The sequence below is a fragment of the Wolffia australiana genome, chromosome 7, assembly GCF_029677425.1.
Source record: "Wolffia australiana isolate 7733 chromosome 7, ASM2967742v1".
In the NCBI taxonomy this organism is placed as follows: domain Eukaryota; kingdom Viridiplantae; phylum Streptophyta; class Magnoliopsida; order Alismatales; family Araceae; genus Wolffia; species Wolffia australiana.
This window is the reverse complement of record NC_135841.1, coordinates 7,378,113-7,395,416: the sequence shown is the minus strand read 5'-3', so window position 1 is coordinate 7,395,416 and position 17,304 is coordinate 7,378,113. Positions and strand designations below refer to the sequence as shown.

The window sequence follows — 17,304 nt, the reverse complement described above, 5'->3', positions numbered from 1 at the left end:
TAGCGAATCATGGATGGGGGATCTCTACCATACACAGCTTTGAAAGGTGTTGCCTTGAAAGAAGTATGATAGGAGGTGTTGTAATTGGATTCTGCCCAGTGAAGCCAATTTTTCCATCTTTTTGGATTCTCAGAAGTGTAGCATCTTAAGTAACATTCCAAAACTCTGATTGTGACTTCTGACTGTCCATCGGTTTCAGGATGATAAGATTAACTGAATTTTAGACATGTGCCTTGAAGATGATGTAGTTCGTTACCGAAATGGCTTGGAAAGAGATTGCCTCTGTCTGAAATGATTGAGTTGGGAATGCGATGAAGTTAGAAGATTTCCTTGTTAAATATGTCTGCTATAGTATCTGCTAAGAACAAGTTTCAATGTAGAGGCTGTATTTGCTCAAGCGATCCACGACCACCATGATTGAATCAAATCCTTCTGATTTAAGAAATCCTTCAATAAAATCCATGGTAACATCTTCCCAAATCTGGTTGGGTATAGGTAAGGTTTGTATTAACCTGGTTGGCGAGAGAGTCCAAGATTTTTTCTGCTGGCAGATAGGACATTGATTTACATATATCTTGATAATTTTTATCATACTGGGCCAGGTGACCTGTTGAGAGATTCTTTTGAACGTTCTATGAAATCCTCCATGTCCATCTATTGTTGAGTCATGAAATTCCTGTCAATTTTTTGGATTAAGGACAAATTTGATGGTAAAATAATGCACCCTTTATAGAGTAGGAGACCTTGATAGATAGTGTAGTCAAGGTGTTTCCCACTATCACACTCTATATCTCTTATTATCATTCCTAGTTTAGGGTCATTTCGGACATCTTGAATTATTTTTATTTTGTCCAACCAGTGTGTTACTGAAATTGAATTGTACTCCCTTTGGATAATTTGCAGATACCTGGACAAGGCGTGAGCCCCCACATTCTTCTTCCCAGCCTTATATTATATATTAAAATCATATCCTTGGAGTTTTGACACCCATCGGTGATATTGGATTGGTACCTCTTTCTGATCTGATAGGAAGCGTATGATAAATTCATCTGTGTAGATGGTGAGTTTGTTGAACATCAGGTAGTGTTCCCACTTGTGAACAGCCCATACTACTGTCATAAGCTCCCATTCATATGCTAATTTGAATTGTGTATGACAATGAAATGCTTTGTTGAAGTAGGCTATTGGGTGGTTCTCCTGTAGCAGTACTGCTGCTATTGCTAGTTCAGATGTGTTTGTCTCAGTGCTGAAAGGTAGAGAGAAATTAGGTAGGCTGAGGATTGGAGTCTCTGACAGTGGTTGCTTTAATTTGTTAAATGATACTTCAACTTCATCTTCCCATATAAAAGAGTTCTATCAGTGGTTGGGCAATGGCATCATAATTGGATACAAATTTTCTATAATCCCCATTCAACCCCAAAAATCCTCTCAATTCTTTAAGTGTAGTGGGGGTCTTCCATTGGGTGATGGCATCAATTTTAGATGGATCAGTCGAAACTCCATCAGTAGAGATAACATTCCCAGGAAATCAATATACGTGCAGCCAAATTTGCATTTCTTGGGATTGATATGAAGATGATTTTTTTAAAGTAATTCAACTACCACATCAAGATGTTGTTTATGGTATTGAGGATTTCGGCTATATATCGATATGTCATCAAAAAACACCAGTAAAAATTTGCAAAGATGTTGACAGAAAATTGAGTTCATAAGAGCCTGAAAGGTTTCAGGAGCATTTGACAGTCCAAAAGGCATAACTTTGAATTCAAAATGACCATAATGTGTTTTAATGCAGTCTCATGGGGTGCATTCGCACTTGATAATACCTTGATTTCAAGTCAACTTTGGAAAAAATAGTCATCCCATGTAATTCTTTTAAAATTTCATCAACCATAGGTATTGGAAATCTGTTTGGAACTGTCATTTGATTTAGAGCTCTATAATCAATGCAAAGTCGAAAGCCGACATCCTTCTTTTTGACAAACAGGGGTGGACTTGAAAAGAATTATTGGAATATTGAATAACATTTAATTCCAACAATTCCTGAACAAGTTCTTCAAGGATGTTTTTGTGTATATGGGAGTACTTGTAAGGTCTCTTGTTGACAGGTTTTGACACTGGGATCAAATGTATCTGGTGATCACAATCTCTGATGGGAGGCAGTGTATTGGTTTGCTCAAAGACAAGAGGGTAGTTTCTTTTTCTCCAATGAAGGCAATGATCAAGTGAAAGAACATGTACCTCATGAGGATTGGTAGTCTGCTGCCCATTGATAATATCGATATGTTGAATAGACTCCTTCCACTCTTGGTGTGCTTGGTCGATATCAATTATAAAATCTCAAGGAATTTAGGTTTGAATCAGCTTGTATAGTATGGATCTGATTTTCCCAATAAATCTTGAGCATTAAATGATGATAATTGCAGTGGAACCATCCTAGGGTCTTCAGCCAAGGAATTCCCAAAATCATGACAACTGCCCAATGAAAAAGGGATAAAATTTAGCTTGAAAGCAAGTACTTGGAAGGTTGTAGGAATATTAAGACAAATTCGTCCGGTTTGTCTGCAAAATCCATCACCTATAATAATGCTGAATTTGTGATATGGATGAATCTGAATGTTAAGCGTATGGATCACTTGTGGACTGATAAAATTATGGGTGGCATCCCCATCATTTAAAATCCTTACCCTGTGGTAAAAAAGTATTCCCCATTACCTGAAGGATCCATGCTTGGGACATGTGAATGGTGTTGTCCCTTGGATGGACATGAATTCCCCGCTATAAAGAGGTCCTTCATCCAATTACATTAAATCTTCCTCTGTAATCGGCTGGTCTTCTTCATCTACATCTTCTTCAAGCATGTAGATATTTAACTTCTTTTGGCATCTATGAACAGGTGTGTACCTTTCATTACAATTATAACCTAAGCCCTTTTCTTTGCAAAAATTCCTCAATTGATAGTAGAGTGATCTACTTCGTGTTTCTCCTTTGTGGTATCTCATTTCTGACAGTATTCTGAGTGATTCTGGTCTACTGATTCTAACAATGACCCTCCCCTCTTCTACTGATTCTAATAGATGGTCCTCTGATGATTGTTGTTGACAACCCTTGGAGTTCCTACTACCGTAAGAGCCTGCTGATCCTGCTCTTCAAGAATTGCTAAGTTGATTTGACCTTCTACGGAGTAATCCATAATTTCTTGTATACCATAAAGTCTATATTTATTCAACTCTAGTCTGACCTCTGGCTGTAATCCCCTTAGATATGCAGTTTCTTGTATATCTGATGGTAAATGTGAAAGGAAATCGTCCAGATCTTCAAACTCCTATCGATAATCTGACACTGTTCCCGTTTGTTTAAGGTTCATAAGCTGAGTACACAAGGACCGTGAAGAGAAATTGTACTTCTTTTTGAAATGTTGACGAAAAACCAGCCAATGGTCAAACCCAAAATTCTCTTCGGTGTATATGAACCAACCTTGGGCTGGCCCCTCCATTTGTAGAGAAACCAACTACAACTTTTCTTCATGTGTCAGTCTCTTGATTCTAAAAAATCATTATACACAATTCAGCCACATTTGTGCATTCGATCCATTGAAATAAGGCAAGTCTCCCTTGCAAAAGAAAACCTTCTGTTCGGATAATGAATATTGATTCATTTGAATGCGGCCATATCTTGTCCTATCCCTTTGGACAGCTCTCAATGTGGAGTAGGGATTAGCTTCTTGCTTGGAATTCATAGCTTGGAGTTGCTGTAGAATTCCAGATAATACTTCAGCTGGAACAGGAATATCATCGCTTCTTGATTTCCTCTATCTTATTGATCTCCCATGGCGATCAAAACTACCAATTTTGCCCTAGCTCCCTCCCGAACAGATCGCTGCTCTGATACCAGATTGATACACCAATGTGTTATCAATGAACTATTTCCAAATAGAATCCAATAATTCACAATAATCCACCCAATATAGAATATAGAAAGAATATAGAAAAACGATTTGGGAGACGGTCGATCGGGACGGCTCCTCCTTCCTCCTCGGCGTAGTTCCTCCTCTAGATCAGCGGCCTGGGTCCAGCTGCTCTAGTCTTCGCTATCTTCAAGAAGAAACGATACCTTTCCCAATGTCTCCCGTCTTATTTATAGGGGTTTGCCCCCTTGGTCAGGTCGTGCGGTCAACGGGCCGTTGATCGGCTAGCTTCTTGTGCCTTATTTGGTATTTTCTTGAAAAGAACATATGAGACTCTCTCTCTCTCAATCTCTCGTTCCTTGCTTTCTTTCGCTCTCAATTTCTAGTTCTCTCACTTCCTATTTCTCTCACCCCTTCAATCTGACCCTCTCATTCATTTTCACACTCACTCTCTCTCTCTATCTCGCTCTCTCACACTTTTGTTTCTACTCACTCTCTCACTCTCCCACTCTCCCACTCTCCTTCTTTCTCACTCTCTCACTTATCTACTCTCTCATTCTCTCACTTCTCACTCTCTCACTCATCTACTCTCTCATTCTCTCACTTCTCACTCTCCCCCTCTCTTACTTTGTCACTCTCTTACTCTCTCAAGTCTCCCACTCTCTTCCTTATCACTTTCTCATTCCTTATCATTCTCTCTCTTTCTCACTCTCTCTGATGCCGAACATCGTCAGGGACGTCGTCTGATCGGGTATCGAGACGTTGCTCTGATATCAAGATGATGTCGGACGTCGTCAATGACTTTGTCCAACGGATAACTCCCTAAGGGATTATGGAACTATGTGAATGCAGTGTCATAGGCGGATGTACGTGTAGGCCCCGACTCGTGGGGATTCACCAAACTCCAAGCTCTGGAGCGGGTGACCAGTGATGATGACAGTGACCTTCTGAGCCTCGTCAGAGCGACAACAATGACTACGGCATCGAACGAAATGATTCCGTTGGTGCTCACACATAACGGACGGGCTCGACTTGTACCTGGGAAATCACTCAAATCGTAGTTTTCAAGATATGAACTCTCACCTAATCTAACCTGAGCGCGGTGCAGTGCAGCCAAAAATATACTGAAGAAAGTAATGTAACTGACGAGCGAAGGGGAACGACGTACCTCATCGGTGGCGACGTTCGTTGTCGAAATCTTCATCGGGTACGGGCCAATGCAGGCAGGTCGGCGGAGGTGTGCCAGTGTCAGGTACGGCTTGTCTTGACTGGCGGCGATGATGCGGCGCAGGAGCGTGATGTCGGAGAACAGAGGTGAGGAAGAGAGAAAGCAACGGCAAGTCAGCTCAAGCGTACGCCTGGGCTCGGCGGGCGCGCCCTAACGATGAGGCGGCGCAAGAGGAGATAGGCACCGGTTGCAAACAACGACATGCGGCATGACGGCAGGGTCAAGTCCGTTCTACGGCCGACGGGTAATGAGGAGGCTCAGTGAGGCGCGTGACCCAGCAGGTGGCGCACGGGCTAGACAAGTCCGACTATAGTGGCGGCTTCTAGCGATGTCAGTGTTAGCGGCGGTCGGCGCAAGGCATAGTGCGGGTTGCGGGACGCAGGGCATAGTGCTGGCGCGAGTGTCAGCAGCGACAGTTGCGGGGTCGCGGTGCATGGGTCAAACGTCGGTAATGACCTGCATGAGTTGGGCAGCGTGGCGCACACGGTGCCGCGCACAACCAACGGCGGGTTGGAGTCTCAGGTGCACTGGCAGAGGACACGTCCCGCTGCACTATCTTGTGGGCATTGTGGTTAGCCGGGGCACTGAATACGGGTCAACGGTCGCCGGGCTGGCTGAACTTCAATTGGTGTAACACTACGGTGGGGTGCCAAAACGCACGCGGCAGTGGTGAGAGTCCAGGTGCACGACTGTGCGAGAGCAGTAGGGCAGCGTAGCCGGTTGGGCCCATCGTCGATGGCTCAATAGACATTGAGCGAGATACGCCCGCGAGGCGCAGGCGCGAAAGGACCTCATGGCGTAGCCGGAGACTTGCACCGGCCGCGCGAAGAACGATAGCACAACGTCACCAGTTGGGCCCATCGACGATGGCTCAACAAACGTTGGGATAATCACGCCCGCGAAATACAGAAGTGGAGAGGACCTCACGGTGCAGCTATGAGGTTTACACCGACCGCGTGAGGTGCCAGCCACACAGCAGGGTGAAACCGGCAATCAAAGATGTCCCGGAAGCACCAGTATGGAAGACGACATCGGCTGTACGCGTGATGCAACTCAAGGTCGAAGGCGCATGTTGTTTTCCCCCTTCACCCTCGTTTCTCCTTTCTCCTCTTTCTTCTCTCTCTTCTTTCTCGCCTCTCCTCCCTCTCCCTTCTTCTCGGTGAGACCAAACTCTGAACAAAAGCTTCAAAAATCGATAATCTGGTCTGATTGGCTAGCGCACCATCATTCCCCTTATATAGGGGCACGATGGCCCTTATTAAGGGCAAGGGAGCCTTTAGTAAGGGTACTTGTGCCCTTACTAAGTGGGGGGGGTGGGTCATATACATAGGACCCCCCTTTAACACAAATAAAAATACATGTTTGACTAGTACATTGACGACACGAAACGCGACACTACGAAAACACGGAAAGACACGTGACGGACACGAACACGATACGAAGAACACAAATGTGCGAACATGATAAAATGATGAACCAAACGAGTACGTTCCAACGAAAATCAAAACGGAAAAAATACGGACGTGCTTTACCCGAGGTATTTGATCCCGAGTGTCTTCACTTGCCCCTTGGCGTGCCGGTCTTGTCGGACGTGAGCCGGCGTGGCTGTCGATGGCCTGGTGCGCTCCATCACTCTCCCTGTCCAACTCTCTAGTTATCTCCCACACATTAATTCACACTCTCTCCTTAACACATTCTCTCATTCTTCTCACTTTCTTTCTCACTCTCTCATTCTCTCACTCTTGCATTCACATTCTCTCCTTATTCATTCACACTCTCTCCCTCTTTTATTCTCGCACTCTTCTCACTCTCTAGGTCTCTGATTTTTTCCTACTCTCTCACTCAGTCACTCTCTCATTCTCAAACTCTCTCTCTCTCTCACTTTCACTCTCTCACTCTTATCACTTCTATTATCACTCCCACACTCCCCCCCTTCTCCCTCTCACTCTCTCCCTCTATTATTCTCTCAAATTATCACTCCCTCACTATCTCGTGCCCTCCCTACTTTTTGTTTGGAAGTTGTATTCTACTTTAAAGCATTATTATTTATGTTTTCAATCACGATGAAGACGGTTGCTTCTCTTGGGTACACAAGACAAAACACTACTTAGCATGCGAGGGAACATTCAAATGAAGTCTAATTAGATGCGATGAGACGACCAAGTGGAGTAAAGGCGAACAAATACGAGAGAGGGAGACCACTTTCAGTGTAATCAAAATAAAGGGAAACATCACATTCTCTTATTTAGAGTTACATTATTCTCTAAGTGCAGCAATTGCAAGCCAAGTCGGAGTCGCTTGTAAATGGAAACATCATATTTCTTATTACTTGACTTATTACGTTCTATAATGTTCACTTGAAATATTATTCATTGACTGACTTTTTAAGTTCAGTAGCCGTTACTATAGTTTCGGACCGTCCGGGGCGTGGATGATGGACGGGACCGGACGAAGATCATCCCGTCCGACGTCAGGATATTTCAACTCTGTTCAACTCGTCCCGTCCAGGGATTCATCCAATTTAAGAAAAAAATCGTCCCGACTTTGTTAATTTCGTCCTGTCCGGAGAAAAGCGTCCAGTCCCTCGTCACGGATGAAAAAAAACATGTTTTAAAATTTTAATATACTTTTCTAATTTTTTTAGGAAAATATGGAGGATAGAGAAAGCATAGGGACATATTTACAATTACTTTAGGGCGGAAGAAAGCACGGACTTTGATGCAAAATGTCAAAGAATTGATTAAGTCAATCAATGAATAATATTTCAACCGTCGAAACGAATCGGACGGATTTTCGTCCTCTTACCGTCCATCGTCTGAGACCTCCGGGCGGGACGGTTTTTTCGTCAGACAGGAAAACCGTCCCGTGAGTTCGTCCCGAGACGAATTTCCGTTCCGGTTTCGCCCAAATCTCGCGGACGGGACGTTTTTTTCTTCATGGGACGAAAAAACCGTCCGTCCGCGTCCCTGCACTATAGCCGTTACAACTTCTCTACAGGGTTCGAGCTCAGTTCTTCCGGGAAGATGGGAAGGAGACGCGTTCTACTTCACAACGCCGACGAGGACGAGGACGAGGACGATCTGCCGGTCGAAACCCTAATCCGCTCTTGTCCAGCTCCATCTCGCCATGAAGAACCTCTCGAAATCTCAGATGGCGAAGACGAGGTGTTCGTCGATGTTCCAGACGCCTTCTCTCCCCCGGCGGAGAGAATCCACGATAATCTTCGCGAATCGCCGCGGACAATGTCAGCAGATGTGGACGCCCAAAGCGCCAATGGTCGGATCGATCTTCTTCTCCGAAACCTCGGCCTCAAGCTGCGTAGAGAGTGGCTGGACTCTTGTATCGCCTCTCTGTTGGGATCTCGACCTGGGTTTCTTGCCATGGAAGATTCCGCAAAGGCGAAGCTCTGTTTCGAGCAGTTCCTCTTCTCAGATATGAACTTCTCGGGCGGTGGCGGGCTTCCGGGAAACGTTGGCGAAATGCATGGGATAGTCTTGGAGGGGCCCTTCGTCTTGCAGGTTTCCATCTCTAATTATCGACGAGTATTGTGGTTTTGCCTGATTCTTTGCTACATTGGGTTCTCCCTGCGGTTTAAATGTCTTGATCATTCTGGCAAACAATAACCAAAGAACATCATCTTGATAGGTGGATCATAAGTCAGAATTATTTCTATCTTTTCTATCTCCATTTCAGTCTTGCCCTTTTCATCGACCTAGGCATCCAAACCAAGGAGAGGGGAATCCCACATCCCTGAAACATATGAGAATGATAATTTGGTAAAAATACCTAGATTTTGCTAAGGAACTAGCTTTTAGTTCATTCTTAAGCTTTCATATGTTTCAGGTGTTTGTGTCAAATCACTTTCGACCAGAGGAAAAATTGTATTGACTGAAACTGAGATAAAATTCGTGGATTATGGGTTGGGTTCAACCGTTTTAATGATTTTTGGATATTTCGTTTAAAGGAATTTTCTTCTTGGCTTGTGGTCAGGTTGATGAAATTGTGAACATTAGCGCTCCGCTCCGAGAGAGGTATAATGAAACGCATGCAGGCTTAAAACGCTGCCTTAAACTCTCGCTGACTGATGGGGTTCAGAGAGTTTATGGCATGGAGTATAGGCCAGTCAGCCAGATCAAAGTTCTTGCTTCTTCCGGCTTAAAGGTTTCTTATTGTCTCCTTTTCTCAACATGATATTCATTTCGTTGCTCTTTTATTCGTAGCTAGTTTGATCTTGAAAAATGTGATATTGATATTGTAAAATGACACGTGATCGAGTGCTTCAGCCGTATGGGTTATCGATTTTGAAATGATGGGATTTGATAGATGTATTTTCCACAATAACATCAACCTCATGATGACTTTTTCTGAAACTGTGACTTGGTTGAGAACTCCATAATTCACAAAAACATTATCATCCTTTGTCCTTGCTGATGACCAGTGTTATTCTGGAGAAGAGGCTCGCCATCTTGTTCACCAACTGCTCCATCACAGCCTTCCAAGTGTGTGAATAGTTGAAAGATCTTACTTCAGTGATGAGCGAATCACATGACTCACTGATCTAGAGGGGTAGGTGGAGGGATATCAAAAACCTTGCGGTGGCATGGAAGCTGGTTGAATTTTCCTGCTGTCTTCCATCGTATGTTCAATTTTCCTGCTGTCTTCAGATATGGCTGTGGAAAAAAAAGTGCTCTTCTAAAAGTTGCCTTATGCCCCATAGAGATTGTTGCATTTTATCTATCGTATGTAAGCTTTGTCTCCACGTTCAAGTGCTTATGGGCATTGATGAAAGCCATATTGTTAAAGAAGGATGAACCAAATCCTAAGATGTTAAAGATTGTCAATGTTTGGCCTTGAACAGAGAGGATCGAAGAGGCAGAAGAAGGGATAGTCAGAAGAAACAACAAAGAAAATAGACGTGCATGTCTTCCGTTTAGGTTGAGTCATATATACAAAGGGGTATTGGGCTGAATTAAACATAGCCAATATGAGCTTACAATGGCTAACCCAACGGCTAGTACATCAAATAGTGTGCTACATGGGAACAATCCCATGACATGTATTCCCGATTACCATATATATCTTTTGTTAACAGAGTTAGTGGACTACAGTTTTAGTCATGTTTTATGGTAGATGCTAAAATCCCGTCAAGTATCGGAGTAAAGACATTCAAGCATTCAAATTTAGGCATTGTGTTGATTATACTTTTGTAGCATTCAAGGTCATTTATGGCTATTTTATTCTTTGATAATGGTTTTTAACTCATCGAAATACGAGTCTAAGTATTCAAGTGATTTGTCCTCTAGATTGCCTTACGTAATGTACACATACGCCATGGACTTTTGATGCTTGTTCCTGAAGCTGTTGAAGTTTTGGGAGGTATGGCTGAAGAGTTAGAGGCGGCACGTGGAAGATTCATGCACGAAATTAGTAAACCTCCTAGAGGGAGAAGGTGCTCTCTCATTTTCTAAAGAACTTGCTGAAATAATCATTAATAGTTTTTTGAAATAGCTAAAAAAATCCTTTAAATCTTGTTTTGGACACTTTAAATGTGAGAATATTCGTTTGTTCTGAAATCATTCATTTTCTGTCTTTTCTTCAATTACTCTTCTTGCAGGAAAGAACCCACTCTTCCCCTAAGTAAAAGAGCTTCTCTTGCAGCTTGGCCATCTGCTGTTGATGATCGTGTTGACATGGGAACTCTTGAAATGCAGAATAATATATGTATGATGCAACTTTATCTTCCGTGTACTATTTTTTTTTTTTTCTCTCTGACTTTGTTTTATCTTATATTGCCGGACTTGGCACGTACCATGCTGCGCTCTAAGACTTGAGGCTGTGTAATGGTGAAATGCACATTAGTCATATTCTGCGTGAATCTTTCTCGTTGAATTTCCTTTTCTTATCCTTTTTCATGTATAGGTTGGTCTTTTTCTCCATTTAGTAAATGAAGAATTTCTCTCTCTTTTTAGTTTCTATAATATTTCCTTGGAGGGGATAATTCTCCTTTAGCAGTGACCTTTTTTGCTACTCATTACATGCCATGTGCAAGACGGGCTGAGTCAATACCATGAGTACACCCTTCACTCTTTGTTAGTTCATTTGCTCTTTTTCAATTCAAATCTCAAGTCTCCAAAAAGTTGTTGATATTCTTTGCACTTTCATTATTTTCCTTGTAATAGGGACTTTATAAACGAAGATACAAGGAAATGATTATGATGGTTCTAACACAATCATTCAGCTTCACAAGGAAAGTGAAGGGGTCTCATATCGAAACTGAGTTTCTGCTTCAAAGGATATTCTCGCTTGCATCCGGAAGTTTCATCTCTTGTGGAAATCCCCAGTATCTGGCATCAATCCAGCCAAAACAAGTTCAAATTATTGTTATTACAAGGTCTTATAGTGACAGGGAGGCACAGTATATACTCTCAAGTATAACGGGGAAGCTACAGTGAAAAGGATACAAACCATGTTTATTAGCTGTCAAGCCACTCTGAAACAGTACACGCGATGTAGTACTACTACAATCTGGTGAGAAACTGGTGGGCGGAAAATGGGTACAGGGTAGAGGTATACTCAATCTCACCTGAAACTTATGACAGATTATTTATAGAGATTGCCATCAGTTTCTGAGTTAAATACTATACTGTTAAGTCCAACTTGTACTCAAAGATCCTTGAAGAACTTGTAACAATGTCTTGAAGTGCAACCAATTCTATTTTCACTAGTTTCTGGTCAAGTGTGGTAATTTTACCTGTTTGATGTAAAGAAGGTCTTCCTCAGAGACTCAGAAAAGAAAGTGACCGTGTCTACACTCCAAGGCTACAATTTTTCAGACCAAGGATTATTAGGCAGGCTAAAGAAGGGATCGTTTGGTCTCAGGACCCACCTCAGGCTTGGCTTCAGGGGTTCTCTCATTGTACGAGGCGCTTGGTTATTTCAAAATCCATGGAAATGTCACACTATTTGGAAGAATTTGAGGCCTGAGGCTCCAGATTGGATTTTCAGGGGGACATGAAATAATCTTCTCAAAGTTGTTGCCAGAATTCAAATCCTGGTTCTTGATTTTCTTGTCCTCAAACAGCTGGTGGCATATTTTTCTATAATATTTCACCTTCGAAGTGAGTCTCACATGGTGCCTCTCTTCCTCCTTGCAAAGATGTGTTGGAGCTTTTTTAGGTGGGGGGGTTCATGTCACAGTGTCTTATTGGGATGTTGATCTACCTGAATCATTATCTCGTTTGTGTAAACAGTACTCAGCCAAGTAATGAATGAGCCGAGGAGACATCTCCAGGCGACCCATAAAGTATTGAAAATACATTTAGCTACAGTTCCTTTGGAAATGGTAGATCTTTGGTGCAATACGAACGGGTTGATCCTAGACATGGTCGTGCGGTGTGGTGCAAAAATTCGCAGCGAGTGTGTGAATTTTCGCACGCACAAATTGGGCTGTGCGGTGCGCTTTTGTGCGCAATAGCGCACCGCACTTATTCGCACACTGTTGAAGAGGGTGGGGGGTTGGAGGGGGCGCACGCGGGGAGAGGGTAGGGTGGGCGCGGGCGGCCGGAGAAAGGGGGGGGCAGGTGGCGGGGTGGTGGGGGGCGCGGCGGGGACGGGAGGGGAAGAGGGGGCTGCGGCGGGGCATGGGAGGGGGAGGGTCGGCGCGGCGGGTGGGGGGTGGGGGGCGTGTGCGGCGGGCCAGGGGGGTGGAGAGGGGCGGAGACGGCCGGGGGCGGTCGGAGGGGGCGCAGGCTAGAGGGGGGCGGGCGGCCGACCGGTAGACGGGGCAGGGGCAGCGGGGACAGGTGTGGGGTGGGGCAGGTGGGGGCAGGGGAGGAGGAGGGGCGGGGGAAGGGGATGGGAAGCCGAACGACCGGAGGGGCAGACCGGCAGACGCTTGGTGGGGTTGGGGCGGGCGCGCGAGGCGGGGCAGGGGGGGGGGAGGGGGGCGGCGGTGCGGCGGGCCAGTGGAGGGGGCTTCAAAATTTTCGCATAACGCAAAATTTTCGCACCGCACTGACCCCTGTGCGACGGACGGTGCGGTGTGCGAAACTTGTGTGCGAAAGATCGCACAAACGCTTCGCACATGCGGCCAACCGCACGAGCGCGATCCGCTCGCATGGTTTGGCATATGTCTAGTTGATCCATATCATCTTGAGCTGGTGCTACCCTTACCCAAGTTCCATAGTTTTGTGTCCACTATCGCAATCATGATTTTGCTACCCCACAGGTAATGGAAAAGCCCTCCCCTTTTGCGTCAGTTGTGGGCAAGGAGGGATTTGAGCCCACAACATCGTGGTTCGTAGCCATGTGAACTAATCCTCTGAGCTACAGGGCCCACCCTATATTAGCCCGTGCGATGTCTAAAGTGGAATATGAATATGTATATATATATTTATACGGAAAGAGGAGGTAATTCAATGACAGTATTCACTATTGCTGACTAATCAAGATCTGTTGCTGAATGCTATTAGACATGAGGCTATTTCTTTTTTATTGGAGGGAACGACATAACCCGGAGGAACACAGCAGAGGAAGGGGTTTTTATCAATGACCCGATGTATTTGGGAGGGTTTCTGGACCATGGATGTCCTTTAAGACTTCAAGAATTCTCTTCCAGAGAGTGTTAAGTGATTGGATCCCAGCCGAGATCGTATCGAGAATGTGTTGACCCTGGCGGAGTGGACGATGCCGAGGGGACGAGAGTGGGCGGGAAGCGGCGGAGTGGGCGTCGCCGAAGAGAACGGGCCTCGACAGAGTGGACATCATCGAGAGAGAGAGAGAGAGAGAGAGAGAGAGAGAGAGAGAGAGAGAGAGACTACCGAAAGGAAATTACAACTTAGCAACTCATGTCCTGCCTCCAACGAGGGGGATACATATTTAAAGGGAAATGCAGAGGGAATGCTAAAGAGGATAAGATCCCGCTGGCGTAGCAGGTAGAATAACCAAAGATCACCAAAAATATATCGTTCTAGTAAGAACAATTGGATCCAGTGGAAGAATGATAGAAGAATGAGGGGTAAATGTCTAGAACAGAGGTGGAAGTAGAGAGAGAACTGAAACAAGAAAAGAGTAAACCAGAGCAAGACTGGTTTGGTTCTTGCTCCACTAGCCAGGAGGATCTCCCGCCAGCCTTCTCGCCCAAGCGACTTCAACTTTCTTCCTCCCTTTCTTGGCTTCGGCCCTTATTTATAGCTCCCTTTCCTGCTCTTTTTATTCAAATCTTCCTACGTGACTTTATTGAGCTGCACGTGTGACGACCCTTCTCTTGTTCTTTCTTTGGTAAGTCTTCATGACGTTCTTATTAGGCGATAATGCCCCTCGTGGGCTTATTAGACGGAGTGGATCGTAACATTAAGCTGTACTGAAACAACATTTCTGAAAATTGCTGACATTCTGTTAGGATACTGAAGAAATCTCCTTGAGTATCGTGTCGAGATAGATCTAGTAAAAATGTAATTCGATCCAACTAGAGAATTCAAGCTGAGAATATCCTCAAAGAGTCTCTAGGACTCCAATACAATAATACGATTGAAATTCCCACGATCCACGGTGTGGATAACCACGGGCAGGATAACTGTGTAAGAAACAGAGAACGGAGAGAAATCCGCAGAGAAAGGGGATAGATCTCCCTGTGACGAGGGGACTGTTCTGACCGGATCGGTCCAGCACCTGCGCGATGGAGAATCTCCGTCGACGAAGTCAGGTACCACTTTCTTGATGCCTTCATCTTGAATTCTCCTCTTATTTATAGCCTTGTGTCCTCCTCATCTGAGTTGCCCGTTTCCCACCTTATTTCAAACCATCCCGCACGTGGGATTAGTTCGCATGTGCCAGGGTCCCGACCTTTCTTTTCTTCTTTTGGTAAGTTTTCAACGAACGTTTATCTCATTCACAGATAGATTTCCTAGTTCTATCTTCCAATAGATGGTGTCTAAGCTAGGCATTGATAGGATCCCCAGCCCCAACATGCTTGTGGCATGAAATATCTTAACATTTCAAAAGGAAATGTTCTTGTGATTCAGCAGAGATAAAGAGGGAAACTGAAAGGGAGATAAAATAGCGTGGATGAAGAAGGCTACTCACGTAAGATTCTCTTTCTGGCTATGCAAACTCTGCTGGTGTATCAACATGGCCCGACATGTTGGGCCAGGAATGACGAATGGTGGCCTATTTCTGCACCTGCCTGGTCCAACTCACGCTTGCCATAGACCTGAACTGGGGTCCCAAAGCACAAGAGAACTCTGTCATAATGAAAGAGAACTCAAAGAGAAGAAATCTCTCAAACGGAAGAAAGTTAATCAAGTCTGCCTTAACAGATACACTTTATGTTTTATATAACCTCCCAGAAGAAGAAACTCAAAATGAGCAGAATTAGACTAAAAGGAACGTCCCTTTCACCCAAACGATCATAGAGAATGTGTTTTTGCAATGTTGGCAGTTCTTGCTAGTCAGACAGTAGCAAACTCTGATAAAAGGTGTGTCAGACTGGTCTGGCACATCTAAAATGTCCTCTAAGAAAATACCTGTCTTACAAGAGTCAAATGAAGGATACTAGGGGCCATTTTCTGAAACCTAGTTCCCAATGTGGATAGCTTTCTCAAATGGTGAGTTATAAAGAAACGACACCAGATACGTGAGTTGTTCTAAAACGATAATTAAAAATATAATACATCTCCGAAGATTATTTTGAACAGGAGACATATAATATGGGCATGTGTCTCCTGAAAATTATTTATTCCACTTGAAGTAGACTTCGAATCTCCTGATAATTCACTCTTCCCTCGGAAAGACAATAACATGTAATTGATATTTATGCCCTCATGTTTGGTTTGCTTTTGTCTCATCTTATGTTTTGGCACTCTCATCTAAATTTTATACTAATTTATCAGCTACTTTCGCCACCCCAAGTGGAGGTACTGGCATCACCCAGATGGACGGGCATGCTTCTGTTCCATGCATCAGGGTGACCAGTTCAGAAGAGCGTGCTTCTGTCAATACAAGGAACGTGGATCAGCTTCATGCAGCAGCTGTGGATGGGAACTCCTTGACGGGCGATTATCAGAGAGTTAATCGCTCCCCGAGCACTGTTGCAGGAGATAACACTGATTCTGTGCAGAATCTAAGTTCAAATGATCATTCTGGCATGGATGGAGTTGATGTGGTTGTTGACGCTGGTCATCCTCTTATTTTAAGTGAAGAGAGAGAAACTCCTTTTACTTACATGGCCTGTTTCTTGGCAAAGAGGGCGGCGAAGGGCGATAACTTATCGTTTGTCCGGGGGAAAATCAAGGTTTATGGCATTACTCTTTCCTTGAGGCATTATTATTTTACTTTTTTTTTGTTTGGGAATTCCATATCCATGCCGAAAAATCCCCATCTAAGACTAAGAGCTTGAAATGCAAACGGCTAACTTGAATTTACTTCTGACGGCCCTCTTTTTTATTGGAGTCTTTTGCTCATTGAGTGTTTCTTGGTAATTAATTCTTGTGCAGTGCTTCTTGACGGGGGTAAAAAGTTTTAATTTCAAGCATCGGAGCTCCTACGAGCTTCGAGTCTATGTTGATGATGGAAGCCTCATTTCCGAGATCTTCATTGATCACCGAGTAAATTTCTCATTGGCAAAGCCCGCCACTGTTTCATATTTTTCGTGAATGAAAGCTAGAAAACTTTGCATCAGGTAGTAGAGAAGGAGATTGGCCACTCTCCAGGGGCTGTCACCGCTGCTCTTTCTTCTCCTGACAAAACAATCTCCTCAAAAATGAGAGATGTCATGAAAGGATTCCAGCTTTTCTTGATGAAATTCGAGGTATTCATTCAAACTCTTGTCTTGGGTTCGCTCAAATTTTATTGTCTTATAGTTTAGGAAAATTCAATGCCAGGGAACTATGGTTTTGGAGATGGGACAAGGCCAGACAACCCCTTTGGCAGTCGAGATGAACCAGGGTTTTTCTTCGTCTTATGCATGGCCACTACTCGCACGATTGAAAACATTCGCTGCTTCTCTGCCTCTGAGATGAGAGTAGATGATAATGCACAACCACATTATGGGCTTCATCCATGGTAATATCCAATCATAAGCCAACAACAGGAAGCGGTAAAGACGTTGCTTGAGATGAAAATTCCATCAACTTCTCAGCATAGTTATGTGATAAAGTCATCTAAATTGCAT

The 17,304-nt window shown here is 44.0% G+C and overlaps 1 protein-coding gene across 1 annotated transcript; it reads left to right on the top strand.

Moving 5' to 3' along the window:
• Nucleotides 1-8,132: 8,132 nt before the first annotated feature.
• On the top strand, nt 8,133-17,275 carry RMI1 (recQ-mediated instability protein (DUF1767)). Its single transcript, XM_078579041.1, has 8 exons — nt 8,133-8,653; nt 9,126-9,296; nt 10,439-10,584; nt 10,750-10,856; nt 16,025-16,425; nt 16,628-16,738; nt 16,813-16,941; nt 17,015-17,275. Exons 1-8 carry the CDS (start codon nt 8,159-8,161, stop codon nt 17,150-17,152), a joined length of 1,698 nt encoding a protein of 565 aa, XP_078435167.1. The 5' UTR covers nt 8,133-8,158; the 3' UTR covers nt 17,153-17,275.
• The last annotated feature ends 29 nt before the right edge of the window (nt 17,276-17,304 follow it).

What these genes read in the sequence shown, in the direction of transcription:
- RMI1 (XM_078579041.1), top strand. Translation starts at nt 8,159, where the DNA reads ATGGGAAGGAGACGCGTTCTACTTCACAACGCCGACGAGGACGAGGAC. An exon ending in AAACCTCCTAGAGGGAGAAG is followed by an intron (nt 10,585 to 10,749) that starts GTGCTCTCTCAT and finishes CTCTTCTTGCAG; the next exon opens with GAAAGAACCCACTCTTCCCC. An exon ending in TTGTCCGGGGGAAAATCAAG is followed by an intron (nt 16,426 to 16,627) that starts GTTTATGGCATT and finishes ATTCTTGTGCAG; the next exon opens with TGCTTCTTGACGGGGGTAAA.